This window comes from Doryrhamphus excisus, chromosome 12, assembly GCF_030265055.1.
Source record: "Doryrhamphus excisus isolate RoL2022-K1 chromosome 12, RoL_Dexc_1.0, whole genome shotgun sequence".
In the NCBI taxonomy this organism is placed as follows: Eukaryota; Metazoa; Chordata; class Actinopteri; order Syngnathiformes; family Syngnathidae; genus Doryrhamphus; species Doryrhamphus excisus.
In genome coordinates, this window is record NC_080477.1 from 10049188 (window position 1) to 10063156 (window position 13969).

General features: G+C 42.8%; 1 protein-coding gene across 1 annotated transcript; it reads left to right on the forward strand.

Moving 5' to 3' along the window:
- Positions 1-661: 661 nt before the first annotated feature.
- zgc:158482 (uncharacterized protein LOC100009650 homolog) lies at positions 662-13408 on the forward strand. Its single transcript, XM_058089498.1, has 10 exons — positions 662-1222; positions 2920-3129; positions 3212-3370; positions 6776-6900; positions 8718-8912; positions 8988-9078; positions 9149-9347; positions 10724-10821; positions 10909-11039; positions 11714-13408. Exons 1-10 carry the CDS (start codon positions 742-744, stop codon positions 11888-11890), a joined length of 1866 nt encoding a protein of 621 aa, XP_057945481.1. The 5' UTR covers positions 662-741; the 3' UTR covers positions 11891-13408.
- Positions 13409-13969: the final 561 nt, after the last annotated feature.

The following is a 13969-nucleotide window of genomic DNA, read 5'->3' on the forward strand; positions in this document are numbered from 1 at the left end:
TGGTGCTACTAATGAGCTAGGCTGGAACAGGGACATATGGTGAGACCTCTACCGCTTACAGTACATACAAGGAAAACTAGTTGCTTTTTTTTTAATTCCAGTTGCTCCTTCCACAGCATGTTGTAAATCATGCATACATGAGATGTATAGTATCACCTGGGACTATAGTCACATTTATACTCTTTTTATTTACAACATATTGCGCAACTGCAGGGTCTTGAGACACATGCTAACTCGCAAACTAGAGAGCTAGCGACCTAAACGGTAGCCACCAAGTTATTTCCTTTAAAAGCCAAAAACTTACCACTTCCACACGGATAGGGAGGATAACTATTAACAGTTATTTAACCTTTAACATGAACATTAATCAAACGTACTATTTTTTTTCTGGGTAAATGATACCATACAGCATCCATATCAAACTTGCGCGGGCCGCACTAACATTAAACTTTCATATCAAGGCGGGGGCCTCAAACTAGTGTCCTGCGGGCCACATTTGGCCCGCGGGCCGCGTGTTTGAGACCCCTGCTCTACAAGGAGCAGTCGGTGTTTTAATTGCATCAGTGTTTCACTAAGCCCATTATCCCAATATTTGACCTGTTGAATGCCCTTAAAGGACCTACAGAGGAAAGGCCCCGCCTCCCCTCCTCTGGGCAAAAACCTTATTTACCACATTCCCCGCTTCACAGTAGGGCGAGGCACATTTTTGCAGCCTTTAGCGGATTTGAACAATCCAACAACATGTGGATGTACTTGATTTCAACTTTTATTGCAACTTGCCTCCTCATAGCATTCAGTATCAAAACGCTTTTTCCTTATCTTTGGGCAGATTTGTTGAATTTCGGGGATCTTTTGAGGATTCTTCTGAGGTTCCTGTCGAGGCGCAGAAGGAGACCCTTCTTCTTCGCTTTGGACCGCTTTTTGGAGCAGACCGCCGATCATCCCAACAAAGTTTTCGTGGTGTATAACAATGAGAGTTATACGTACGCGTCGACGGATAAGAAAAGCAACAAGATAGCCAACGCGCTCAATGCTCACCCCAGCTACACAGCCGGGGACACCGTGGCCTTGTTCATGGCCAACGAGCCCGCCTACATGTTTACCTGGCTGGCCTTGGCTAAGCTGGGCTCCCCCGTGGCTATGCTCAATCACAACATTCGCACCAAGTCTCTGCTGCACTGTTTCAACTGCTGCAAGGCCAAGGTGCTCATTGCAGCTTCAGGTATGCATCTTTCCAATATGGCTGGAGGCTCTTCCATTATTATTCCCTATTACCAGATTACTTGAACCCAAGAAATGCATTCATTCATTTTTTCCACACGAGGGTCGCAGAGGTGCTGGAGCCTATCCCAGCTGTCTTCGGGCGAGAGGCGGGGTACACCCTGGACTGGTCGCCAGCCAATCACATATAGCCAGCCAATCACATATAGACAAACAACCATTCACACTCACATTCATACATATGGACAATTTGGAGTCGCCAATTAACTTTAACAATTAACGCATGCACAGGGAGAACATGCAAACTCCACACAGAGATGGCCAAGGGTGGAATCGAACCCTGGTCCTCCTAGCTGTGAGGTCTACGCACTAACCACTCGTCCGCCATGCCGCCATAATATAATATAATAATATCAATAAAAACGGATGAATTTGTACTGATTTGCTCTTTGATTATTAGCTAGCCTAGTTAGCAGTCTAGTCAAAAAATACTGTATATTCTAGAAATTAAGATAAGATATGCGAGTACAGTGTAGTAGTAAGTATATAAGAGTACAGAATCAGTTAAGCAGTACAAAATACACAATATAGAAAAATAAACAATATAAACAACCCAAGTATTAACAAAATCAACAGTTTTACCCAGAGTTATATTCAATACAGTATGTAGATAATATGAAACGAGGTGAGATATATGACCAGTCTATACATTGAGATCTTGCTAGTGAGTTAATATGAGGCATTATGGAAATACTTCACATAGAACTTAATATATCGCATTTAGAGCCTCAATATTGCACGTGGGCGGCACGGCGGTCGAGTGGTTAACGCACAGCTAGGAGACCAGGGTTCAATTCCACCCTTGGCTATCTCTGTGTGGAGTTTGCATGTTCTCCCCGTGCATGCGTGGGTTTTCTCCGGGTACTCCGGTTTCCTCCCACATTCCAAAAACATGCTAGGTTAATTGGCAACTCCAAATTGTCCATAGGTATGAATGTGAGTGTGAATGGTTGTTTGTCTATATGTGCCCTGTGATTGGCTGGCGACCAGTCCAGGGTGTACCCCGCCTCTCGCCCGAAGACAGCTGGGAAAGGGACAGCTGCGACCCTCGTGAGGATAAGCGGTAGAAAATGAATGAATGAATGAATATTGCACATGGAGGTTGATCAGATATTGCACAGTGAATGGAGTCTGGAATAACTATACTGAATGTAAAAAACAAAGTATTGCGCAGATGTACATAGCGGTGTAGAAGTATTTGGAGCAGTGCTGGTTGTACAGCCTGACAGCTGCAGGAAGAAAGGACCTGCGATATCGCTCCTTCACACGCATTAATAGCGAGAAAATTAATAGTGAGATTGTGATTTCCGGGTCATTTTGACCTATTCAGGTGTTTTATGTGTTTGTATTGATTTTTTAAAAGTCAACCTGAGCTTCAGGCAAAGGTCAGCTTGAAGTCAAAGAAGTCGGTGCCCTGACCAAGGAAGCTTTCATCTATTTTTGCAAAATCCAGCTTGCCATTGTGAAATGGAAAGCAGTTACATACAGAAATTATTTTAATCCTTGTCCACGTTTAAAAAAAAAAAAATAGTGCATTTGGTGTTTTTAGTACAGACTGAAAACACAAAATTGCACTTCATATCAACATGAACCCAAACTGTACACATTTCTGAGTGCCTGTGTGTATATGTCCTGTAGAGCTGAAAGAAGCGATAGAGGATGTTTTGCCCTCTCTTAGAGAGCAGGGTGTCGTCGTGCTGCTGATGGTCCAAAGCTGTGAGACTCCTGGAATTGAGAGCTTTTCTGATAAAGTGGACCAAGCATCAGAAGCTGCCCTTCCTCACTCGCTCAGATCAAACATCACATTCAAAAGTCCTGCCGTTTATATTTATACGTCTGGGACCACAGGTATTTGAAAGTGTTCTTTAGTATCATTAATTCCTTCTTTAAATTAAGCTAATGTGTTTTTTGTGTTTTTACTGTGTTTCAGGCCTGCCCAAAGCAGCAGTGGTCAATCAGAACCGCCTCCTAATAGCTTTGGCTGTTTTAGCTTCAAATGGTGTTTCTTCGAGTGACGTCATCTATTTGAACTTGCCTTTGTACCACACAGCAGGATTCATGATAGGCTTTATTGGCTCCATTGAGACAGGTAAGATTTACGCTTATTGACTACCTATCTACTACCTACTAACCTGGGGAGACAGAGCCTTCTCCATCGCTGCCCCCACCCTCTTTGCCCCATTCACTCCGTGCTTGCCCTGACCTTCCCAGTTTCAAAAAACCCACCTCTTTAAATCTGTTTTTAATGTCTAACTTTTTATATCTGAGTGCTGTGCCCCGCCCCGCTTTTTCTCATGTTTTAACTGTGTATTAACGAATGAATGTTGTATTTTGGTGTGTCTTCTACTCTGTTTACTTGCTTTTATTCAACTCCATTCTTCTGTAAAGTATCTTTGAGTATTTTGAAAAGCGCTATACATTCATTCATTCATTCATTTTTTACTGCTTTTTCCTCACGAGGGTCGCGGGGGTGCTGGAGCCTATCCCAGCTGTCTTCGGGCGAGAGGCGGGGTACACCCTGGATTGGTCGCCAGCCAATCACAGGGCCACATATAGACAAACAACCATTCACACTCACATTCATACCTATGGACAATTTGGAGTCGCCAATTAACCTAGCATGTTTTTGGAATGTGGGAGGAAACCGGAGTACCCGGAGAAAACCCACGCATGCACGGGGAGAACATGCAAACTCCACACAGAGATGGCTGAGGGTGGAATTGAACCCTGGTCTCCTAACTGTGAGGTCTGCGCGCTAACCACTATATACTATAATATATTATTATTATTATTATTATCAGCCGCACGGTGGACAAGTGGTTAGCATGTAGCCCACACAGTCAGGAGATCAGGAAGACCTGGGTTTGATTCTTCCTCCCACATTCCAAAAACATGCTAGGTTAATTGGCGACTCCACATTGTCCATAGGTATGAATGTGAGTGTGAATGGTTGTTTGTCTATATGTGCCCTGTGATTGGCTGGCGACCAGTCCAGGGTGTACCCCGCCTCTCGCGCGAAGACAGCTGGGATAGGCTCCAGCATAGCCGTAACCCTAGTGAGGATGGACTGGTTCTATATCCATTAGAACTCTTCTACTTAAAGGTAGTTTGACGCGTCATGGAATGCTGAAGAACACAAACAGGCACTTGATGCTTGCATTATAGGCCACTGAGTGCTCCTTGCCAGTTACATTTTAGATGCACGATGGTATTGTGATCACTCCTCTGCAGACTTACATTTCGTAACCACAAATAATCCACAAAGTCAAAAATTAAATAAATCACCCTTCAAATGTGAAATTGAAATTCTCCTTCACGGGAGAAATGTGTCTGATTTGGGTAATTGGGTTACTTAAATTCAGCCTTAGTTTGTAAAATCCTTGTGTACCGCGTTCCTTACGCAGCATCACACCCACTGATGACCTCAGAAGAGACAAGCAGCTGTGTTCTTTGGCGAGGAACACCAAATAATGGCACAAAGACCATACACTCATGATACCTCAGTCACAACTATTTGCGCAAATCAAATCTACATAATGCTAGACAAAACTACATTTGGAACAAAAGGAAATGTGTCCACCCACCTGACAAGTAAAAATCATGTATCCCAATGGAAATAAAGTCCTTTTTTAGACATATTTTGGGCCTATATTGTTTAAACGGCTTATCAGATGTGATGAGTGCCAAAGAGTGAATAACGTGAATAATGTGTAGCAGATCAAGGTCCAGTTTTTTTTTTTTTTTACTGTAATTACTGAACTCTTGCTGTCTTATAATGTAATGTCCCTAAATTCTTCAACTCCATTTTTGGCTCAGAAATACACAAGACTTTTTCAACTCGAAGCTTGTAAAACCTTTTATACTGACACACCTTACAAAAGTGAGGGGTTTCCGGCTACTAGGAACTCAAATGAAGGGTTCTTTTGTCACAGAGAACAAATAATCTGAACAGAGTCCAGCCCATCATGACCGGATTATCTCGACCTTCAAAAAGCTTTTCTTTTCTCCCCCAAATAGGCTAAAGTTCAGGCTGTTATTGTAAAGGAGTACAAACATCCATGCAGCCATTTTCTATGCCGCTTATCCTCACTAGGATCGCTCGCGGGGGTATGCTGGAGCCTATCCCAGCTGTCTTTGGGCGAGAGGCGGGGTGCACCCTGGACTGGTCGCCAGCCAATCACAGGGCACATATAGACAAACAACCATTCACACTCACATTCATACCTATGGACAATTTGGAGTCGCCAATTAACCTAGCATGTTTTTGGAATGTGGGAGGAAACCGGAGTACCCGGAGAAAAGTCACTCACAGAGATGCCTGAGGAGGGAATCGAACCCAGGTCTCCTAGCTGTGTAGCCTGCGTGACCCACTTTTTCAGTTTTTCAATATTTCCAATTTTCCGGGGTGGCGGGGGGGTGACCAATATTGCTTATGCACCCATATACTGTATTTTAGTAATGCAGCTCCGTGTGAAGAATATACACAACTCGCTTTACAGTGTGCATTCCGTCTTTTATTATTATTACTTTATTACAGTTGTATAATACACAATATACATAATACACATTAGAGACTAAGCAGGGACATGTAATGGCAAGGCGTAGGGCAAGGTTTTGTTGTCAGGGATGGGTTACTATATCTATAAATAGTAATACTAACACGTGAAACATGAAAGTACAAGTTAGTGGCACATATGTTTTTTTTTTTATTTGGGCAAATATATGAAACATTACAGTGCATTTCTTACATCAATCAAAATATAACTTTCCATTATTTACATTTGTATTCAGCTTTCTGATCACAAGCCCAAAAGGAGTAGACTGAAGCAAAAGCTTATAAATGCCTACCCCTTTTTGCAAGATATGATCATGTTCATGCCACTGTCTTGTTTTCCCCTGTTATTATCATTGTATTATTCATTCATTCATTTTCTACCGCTTTTTCCTCACGAGGGTCGCGGGGGTGCTGGGGCCCATCCCAGCTGTCTTTGGGCGAGAGGCGGGGTACACCCTGGACTGGTCGCCAGCCAATCACAGGGCACATATAGACAAACAACCATTCACACTCACATTCATACCTATGGACAATTTGGAGTCGCCAATTAACCTAGCATGTTTTTGGAATGTGGGAGGAAACCGGAGTACCCGGAGAAAACCCACGCATGCACGGGGAGAACATGCCGAGGGTGGAATCGAACCCTGGTCCTCCTAGCTGTGAGGTCTGCACGCTAACCACTCGACCGCCGTGCCGCCCTCATTGTAATATTATTATTGTTATTATCATTATCATTATTATCATTATTGTTATGATCTTTATCATTATTACCATCATTATAATAATCATTAATATTACCATTTCCATCATTATAGTTAACAATTGTTGGATTATTTTTTTAATTATTTTATTTTACAAATAGGTGGTGTTGGATTTCAAACAGGTAAGCGTCAATAAAATGAATTGTTTAATTTATTGTTTATGGTATGTTTTTTGTAGGGTCTACAATAATTCTGAAGAAGAAATTTTCGGCCTCTCAATTCTGGGATGACTGCCGGAAACACAATGTGACTGTGGTGCAGTACATAGGAGAAGTGATGCGCTACCTGTGCAGCACACCAAAGGTATGAAAATGGATGTAGTATACGTTTTGTATAATCCTGCTAACTAACAAACGTTGAACGTCTCATACTTAGTGTAAGTAGTAAACTGACACCCGGTATTTCATTGGCAGAGTTTGTGGGCACCCTGCCTCCGCTCCGCTTGAAGTACTGTACCGCCTCTCCATTCAAGACGCCTGCACCTACACACACATACAATACTGAGAACTGACCGTACCAAGCGGCGTTTTCCACAGATCTAGCTGGAGATAAATTTCCAAATCTGCACATTCCCACTCCCGGGGTGCATCACAGCTGGCTTACCAAAATAGACATCGTTAAATCTGCACTATCAGGTTCCGGTCTTCTGCGTCAGAATCAGCGGGGGGGTTGAACGGTATGAATCCTTACGGATACATGATGGGAATATCAGCTGTCTGTACAATAGCATAACATTTTTGGGATCATACTATCGTTATTTGAACTCACTGAGATAAATTGACTGTATTTAAGCATACTGGGAGTTGTCAATGCATGGTCATTCAGAGTATCTAATTACGTCATATGCGATGGGGCTTCAGTTTACCGCATGACCCTGTATCAGTTGTATCTGCTCACCACTAGGAATAGATGCTGCCCTTCACCCTGGTAGACCATATCAAGTAACTTGGCAGCCATATCTGTAAAGGAATGTTGGGGTCACATGCTATACAGTATTTTGTGTGTATTTCACGTGGAATCGACAGTAACAACAAATCATTTCTGCTGGCAAGCTTAGTGCTCACACACACATGCTGTATGGTCTCCCTCACCAAGTTGTGAGATATACACTGGATTTGGCCCCCTATGTAAAAGTTTGTGTTCCTCAATTATTTATGTCTAGTTGTCGAGTGATATCCTATGTCAAAGATAAAAATGAGTGCATAATAAGGATCGACCGATATGTTTTTTGGGGGGCGATGCCGATACCGATTTTTTTCCATCACCCTTAGCCGATTGCCGATTTTGCTTGGGCCGATATATGTGGCCCTCATATATATTTGATCCCTCAATTTACATGAAAAAATTACCATGATAACAAATATTCCAGGTTTCATGTTTAAACAAGGGCGGCACGGCGGTCTAGTGGTTAGCGCGCAGACCTCACAGCTTGGAGACCAGGGTTCAATTCCACCCGTGCATGCGTGGGTTTTCTCCGGGTACTCCGGTTTCCTCCCACATTCCAAAAACATGCTAGGTTAATTGGCGACTCCAAATTGTCCATAGGTATGAATGTGAGTGTGAATGGTTGTTTGTCTATATGTGCCCTGTGATTGGCTGGCGACCAGTCCAGGGTGTACCCCGCCTCTCGCCCGAAGACAGCTGGGATAGGCTCCAGCACCCCCGCGACCCTTGTGAGGAAAAAGCGGTAGAAAATGAATGAATGAATGTTTTATGGAGGCTGCACGGTCGCTAGTGGTTAGCGCGCAGACCTCACAGCTAGGAGACCAGGGTTCAATTCCACCCTTGGCCATCTCTGTGTGGAGTTTGCATGTTCTCCCCGTGCATGCGTGGGTTTTCTCCGGGTACTCCGTTTTCCTCCCACATTCCAAAAACATGCTAGGTTAATTGGCGACTTCAAATTGTCCATAGGTATGAATGTGAATGTGAATGGTTGTTTGTCTATATGTGCCCTGTGATTGGCTGGCGACCAGTCCAGGGTGTACCCCACCTCTTGCCCAAAGACAGCTGGGATAGGCTCCAGCACCCCTGCAGAGGTGCCTAAGGTCAAATGTCACATCAAGAGTTGAAGTACCTTGTTACTAAATCACTGTTCTATTTTTCCATCCTATAAAATACAGAGAGAAAATGACAAGGACCATAAAGTCAGATTGGCTATTGGAAACGGAATCCGAGCAGAAATATGGCGGGAGTTTCTGAACCGCTTTGGCAACATTCAGGTCAAAGAGTTTTATGCCTCCACTGAGGGAAATGTAGGATTTGTCAACTATGCAGGAAAAATTGGAGCCATCGGGAGAGTCAACTTCCTCTACCGGGTAAGGGAACAACAATACTGTGATGTCTCTACGATGGTTTTAATACACAGTATGTATTTATTGTCCTTCCTGTAGAAAATATTTCCTTACAGTTTCATCAGGTACGACACAGAGAGAGATGAACCGATTCGAGATGCTAACGGTTTCTGTATTGAGGCACTCAAAGGTGAAGAATCTGTCAACGTTACCTTCAGAATCAGCAGTATGCTACATGCTATCATGCTCTTTGTTTGAAGGGGAGACCGGACTGCTGGTGTCAAAGATTACCGACATTGCTCCTTTTGTCGGCTATGCCCAGAATGAAGAGCAAACTGAAAAGAAAAGACTCCGCAACGTTTTCAAAAAGGGAGATCTTTATTTCAACAGCGGAGACCTAATGAGATTGGACCAAGACAATTTTATTTACTTTCAGGATCGTGTTGGTGACACATTCAGGTACAGCATGATATTTTACTAAATAATACACTTTATATGAGGGCTCTCAAAGTCCATTTTAGGCATAATAAAAGGCATCAATCCTGATAGTGCTTCCGGCTTTGCAGTACTTGTTTTGGTCAAAGTTGCTAAAGTTACATGTTAAGAGTTAATAGTTGTTTATTATTGCCTGTAGTTCTAGTTGCCATATGTGTGTTTACTCATCTGTTATATGTTGTGCGTATGAGACCCCCACTTTACACATTTTGTGAAGTCTTTTCAGGTCTGTGCCCTTAATCAAAAGTCAGTATGACTATATAGGTGTTATTTTATGTCTAGATGACTCTAATGATGTTAAAAACCGTAATTACAAGATCATAAACAGTTTTTTTTATGCAATAACTACAAAAATAGGCTGCACGGTTGACGAGTAGTTAGCATGTTAGTATGATCTGGAAGATCTGGGTTCCAATCTCCACTTGGTCATCTCCATCCATGTGTGGAGTTGCTAGTTCTACCCATGCACTCCAAAAACATGTTCGGTTAATTGGTGACTCCAAATTATCCATAGGTATGAATGTGAGTGTGAATGGTTGTTTGTCTATATGTGCCCTGTGATTGGCTGGCAACCAGTCCAGGGTGTACCCCGCCTCTCACCCAAAGTTAGCTGGGTTAGGCTCCAGCATCCCCTGCGACTCCCGTAATAAGCGGTGTAGAAAATGAATGGATGTAACTATGAAAATATTCCACTTGTTAATCATGAACCAAATAACCGTGATAAACGAGGGACACAAAGTTATTCATTCATTTTCTACCGCTTTTTCCTCACAAAGGTCGCGGGGGTGCTGGAGCCTATCCCAGGTTACCAGCCAATCACAGGGCACATGTAGACAAACAACCATTCACACTCACATTCATACCTATGGACAATTTGGAGTTGCCAATTAACCTAGCATGTTTTTGGAATGTGGGAGGAAACCGAAGTACCCGGAGAAAACCCACGCATGCACGGGGAGAACATGCAAAATCCACACAGAGATGGCCGAGGATGGAATTGAACCCTGGTCTCCTAGCTGTGAGGTCTACGTGCTAACCACACAAAGTTATCTCCATGTTAAATCCACGTGAGCAAACACTTTGGCAATGGAGGCAAGGAAAAACTTGGGTTGGGTTGCGATAGAGACACACGAAAGAGAGGTAGAAGGGATAAAAAAAACAGGATAAAGGGATGAGATGATAACAGTAATAGTACACTGATATACTACTAATGATAACAAAGTGCTGTTTTTAACTGCATTCAACATTGCTATCAAAGGTATTACCACAACTAAGTCATGGCATTGTTGGCTGCCCATTAAAAATAGTGATTACGAGTTATAACTTTTACCAAACTACAGGTGGAAAGGTGAAAATGTGGCTACAACTGAAGTTTCTGACATCCTGACATTGTGTGATTGTCTCAAAGAAGCCAATGTGTATGGGGTCCAAGTGCCAGGTACTGGGGTAAAATAAAATACATGTGATGAAATGTACTTTCCATTTTTATAAGAGATTTTCTATCCATGATGTCTATCTTGTCTAGGGCATGAGGGGCGCATAGGAATGGCTGCTGTTACCATGGAGAAAGATGCACAATTTGATGGAAGGAAAATCTATAATCATGTGGTTAGCTACCTACCAGCATATGCCAGGCCACGCTTCATAAGGATAAAGGTACGGTTCAGTTATTAACTTTACAATATCTATTTGAAAGTTGGCTTAACTAAAGCAATGGGATTGAGGATTGAACACATGACCACTTACTATGTTGTCATTCTTGTCTGAAGAACTGCAAGAAATACTTAATCAAGCCAAAAGTCATATTGGTATGTTTTTTTGTGAGGGAATGAATTGTTCAACCACTTTATTTATTCATTCATTCATTTTCTACCGCTTTTTCCTCACGAGGGTGCTGGAGCCTATCCCAGCTGTCTTTGGGCGAGAGCCGGGGTACACCCTGGACTGGTCGCCAGCCAATCACAGGGCACATATAGACAAACAACCATTCACACTCACATTCATACCTCACATTCATACAATTTGGAGTCGCCAATTAACCTAGCATGTTTTTGGAATGTGGGAGGAAACCGGAATACCCGGAGAAAACCCACGTATGCACGGGGAGAACATGCAAACTCCACACAGAGATGGCCGAAGGTGGAATTGAACCCTGGTCTCCTAGCTGTGAGGTCTGTGCTCTAACCACTAGACCGCCGTGCCGTTAATGTGCGTCAAATTATGCAAATTTTTGACATAAGACAAGAACAGAAATACAGCCTGATTGGCAGCATTGGTGACCTAATGGTTAGAACCCCCAAAAACTGCCGAGTAATTCTCTGTCTTTATAGGATGTGGTGGAGTTGACGGCGACGTTCAAGCAATTGAAAGTGAAGTTGGTGGAGGAGAGTTTTGATCCAGGACGCATCCAGGACCCCTTGTACATCCTTGATGATGTCCACAAGAGTTATATGCCTCTCACACCTCAAATTCACACCTCCATCATATCAGGAATAATGAAACTATAAACAAGTCGTTTGTGTGCCTGTGTTGGGCTTTCGCAGTGTTACTGCAGAGGTGCTTCAGTTCAATATCCACCTCAGGGATGCTTACTTGCCTTTTAACGACCAGTGATGTGAAACAATGTAGCGGCATACATTTTTAAAAGCAGTAAATGGACATATGAGATGACTTATTGAGGAAGCAATACATTGTATATACTGTATCAGCTACCTGCGAGTTATCATGTACACTTATAGTGGTGTGAAAAGGTGTTTGCCCCCTCCCTGATTTCTTTTTTTTTTAAATATTTGTCTTATATTTGAGTGAGACAAAATTAATCCACAGCGCCATGAGCGTCTCATTGCAAATTATTGCAAACACTTGATTGCAGTTGTTGCTGCTAAAGGTGGCCCGAGCAGCCAATCACAGGGCACATATAGACAAACAACCATTCACACTCACATTCATACCTATGGACAATTTGGAGTCGCCAATTAACCTAACATGTTTTTGGAAATGTTGGAGGTAACCGGAGAAAACCCATGCATGCACGGGGAGAACATGCAAACTCCACACAGAGATGGCCGAGGGTGGAACTGAACTCGGGTCTCCAAGCTGTGAGATCTGCGCGCTAACCACTCGTCCGCCGTGCAGCCCCCTTGAACTGTATTTTTGTCTTATTCCAGGAAGCCATAATAGAACAGGCATGGTACCTACAATATACTGTAAGAATTTAGTTATGGCAGTACACAGATAGTGGTGGTAGTAACCTGCATTGACTGGCCACAACATTAGGTACACCTGCACAGTGCACTAACCACTACCAACTGTTGTCATTTACTTACATCAAAATGTGATATCTGAAACATTTAAGCTTGACAAAAATGCTAAACCAAAGAAATCAAGAAGGGGGGAAACACTTCCTCACACTAGTAATTATTTACTTGAAAAAAATGTGATTCCATATTGTTTTGATAAATCTGCTGGTCTTGTCTAAGGACTGAAGACCAACACAGCATATATGAATAAATGGTGTAATCAGATATTTTTAAGAACATACTATGGGATGTTCTGTGCTACCTGTAAATATATATGTACAGGTAAGGCATAACTTTTAGAATATACATGTATGTTACTATGGAAGCATGTGACTAAATAAATACGTGGCATTTTTCTGGGCTTGGTCAATGAATCATTTGGAAGATGTGTTCATTTTAATGTAGATTGAAGTAATGTTTCCAAAAATCCACAAGGTGGAGACAAACACTCACAATAGAGTCTTCATCTCTGACCCCCGTTTGTTGCTTTGAAATTCTTTGCTGGGATGGTTTTGAAGCAGCTTTAGCTTTACTTTTTGGACAAAATATCTGGACAGCTGTCCATCACACCTACAGGATGTGAAAATTACGGAACTAGACCCCTCTTAGCTTCCTTTCCATTGGGAAGACTTTCTGCAAGAACATTTGTGACCTCTGACCATTACCATCACTGTTCTTGTTCATATCAAATGTGTGTGATGTCCATCCACACATCTACAACCCGGGTTAGAGTCCCCGCTCGAGCATCTCTGTGTGGAGTTTGCATGTTCTCCCTGTGGGTTACTCCAGTTTCCTCCCACATGGTTCCTTCCAAAAACATGCTAGGTTAATTGGCGACACCAAATTGTCCATAGGTATGAATGTGAGTGTGAATGGTTCTTTGTCTATATGTGCCCTGTGATTGGCTGGCGACCAGTCCAGGGTGTACCCCGCCTCTCACAAGAAGACAGCTGGGATAGGCTCCAGCACCCCACTAGAAAATGAATGAATACATAAGAAATAAAGTGTTCAGTAATTAATTTTTTGAAATTCAAGATAACATGTTTTGCCATGTTTTCACTGGTGAGGCCTAGGACACGCTGGAGGGATTATGTATCACAGCTGGCCTGGGAACGCCGGTGGAGCTGGAGGAGGTGGCTGGGGACCGGGAAGTCTGGGCTTCCCTACTAAGACTGCTGCCCCCGCGATAAGCGGGGAAAATTGATGGATGGATGTTGTACCTAAAACACAATGTCTGCTTTCATGGATTAAAAATAATATTAAAAATAGTCACATTTGAGAGGCTGG

Excerpts from the sequence above, each read along its gene's own strand:
- zgc:158482 (XM_058089498.1), top strand. The coding sequence starts at position 742 with ATGTGGATGTACTTGATTTCAACTTTTATTGCAACTTGCCTCCTCATA. Across the intron at positions 6,901-8,717 it reads ACCTGTGCAGCACACCAAAG|AGAGAAAATGACAAGGACCA; the intron begins GTATGAAAATGG and ends TATAAAATACAG. Across the intron at positions 11,040-11,713 it reads CACGCTTCATAAGGATAAAG|GATGTGGTGGAGTTGACGGC; the intron begins GTACGGTTCAGT and ends CTGTCTTTATAG.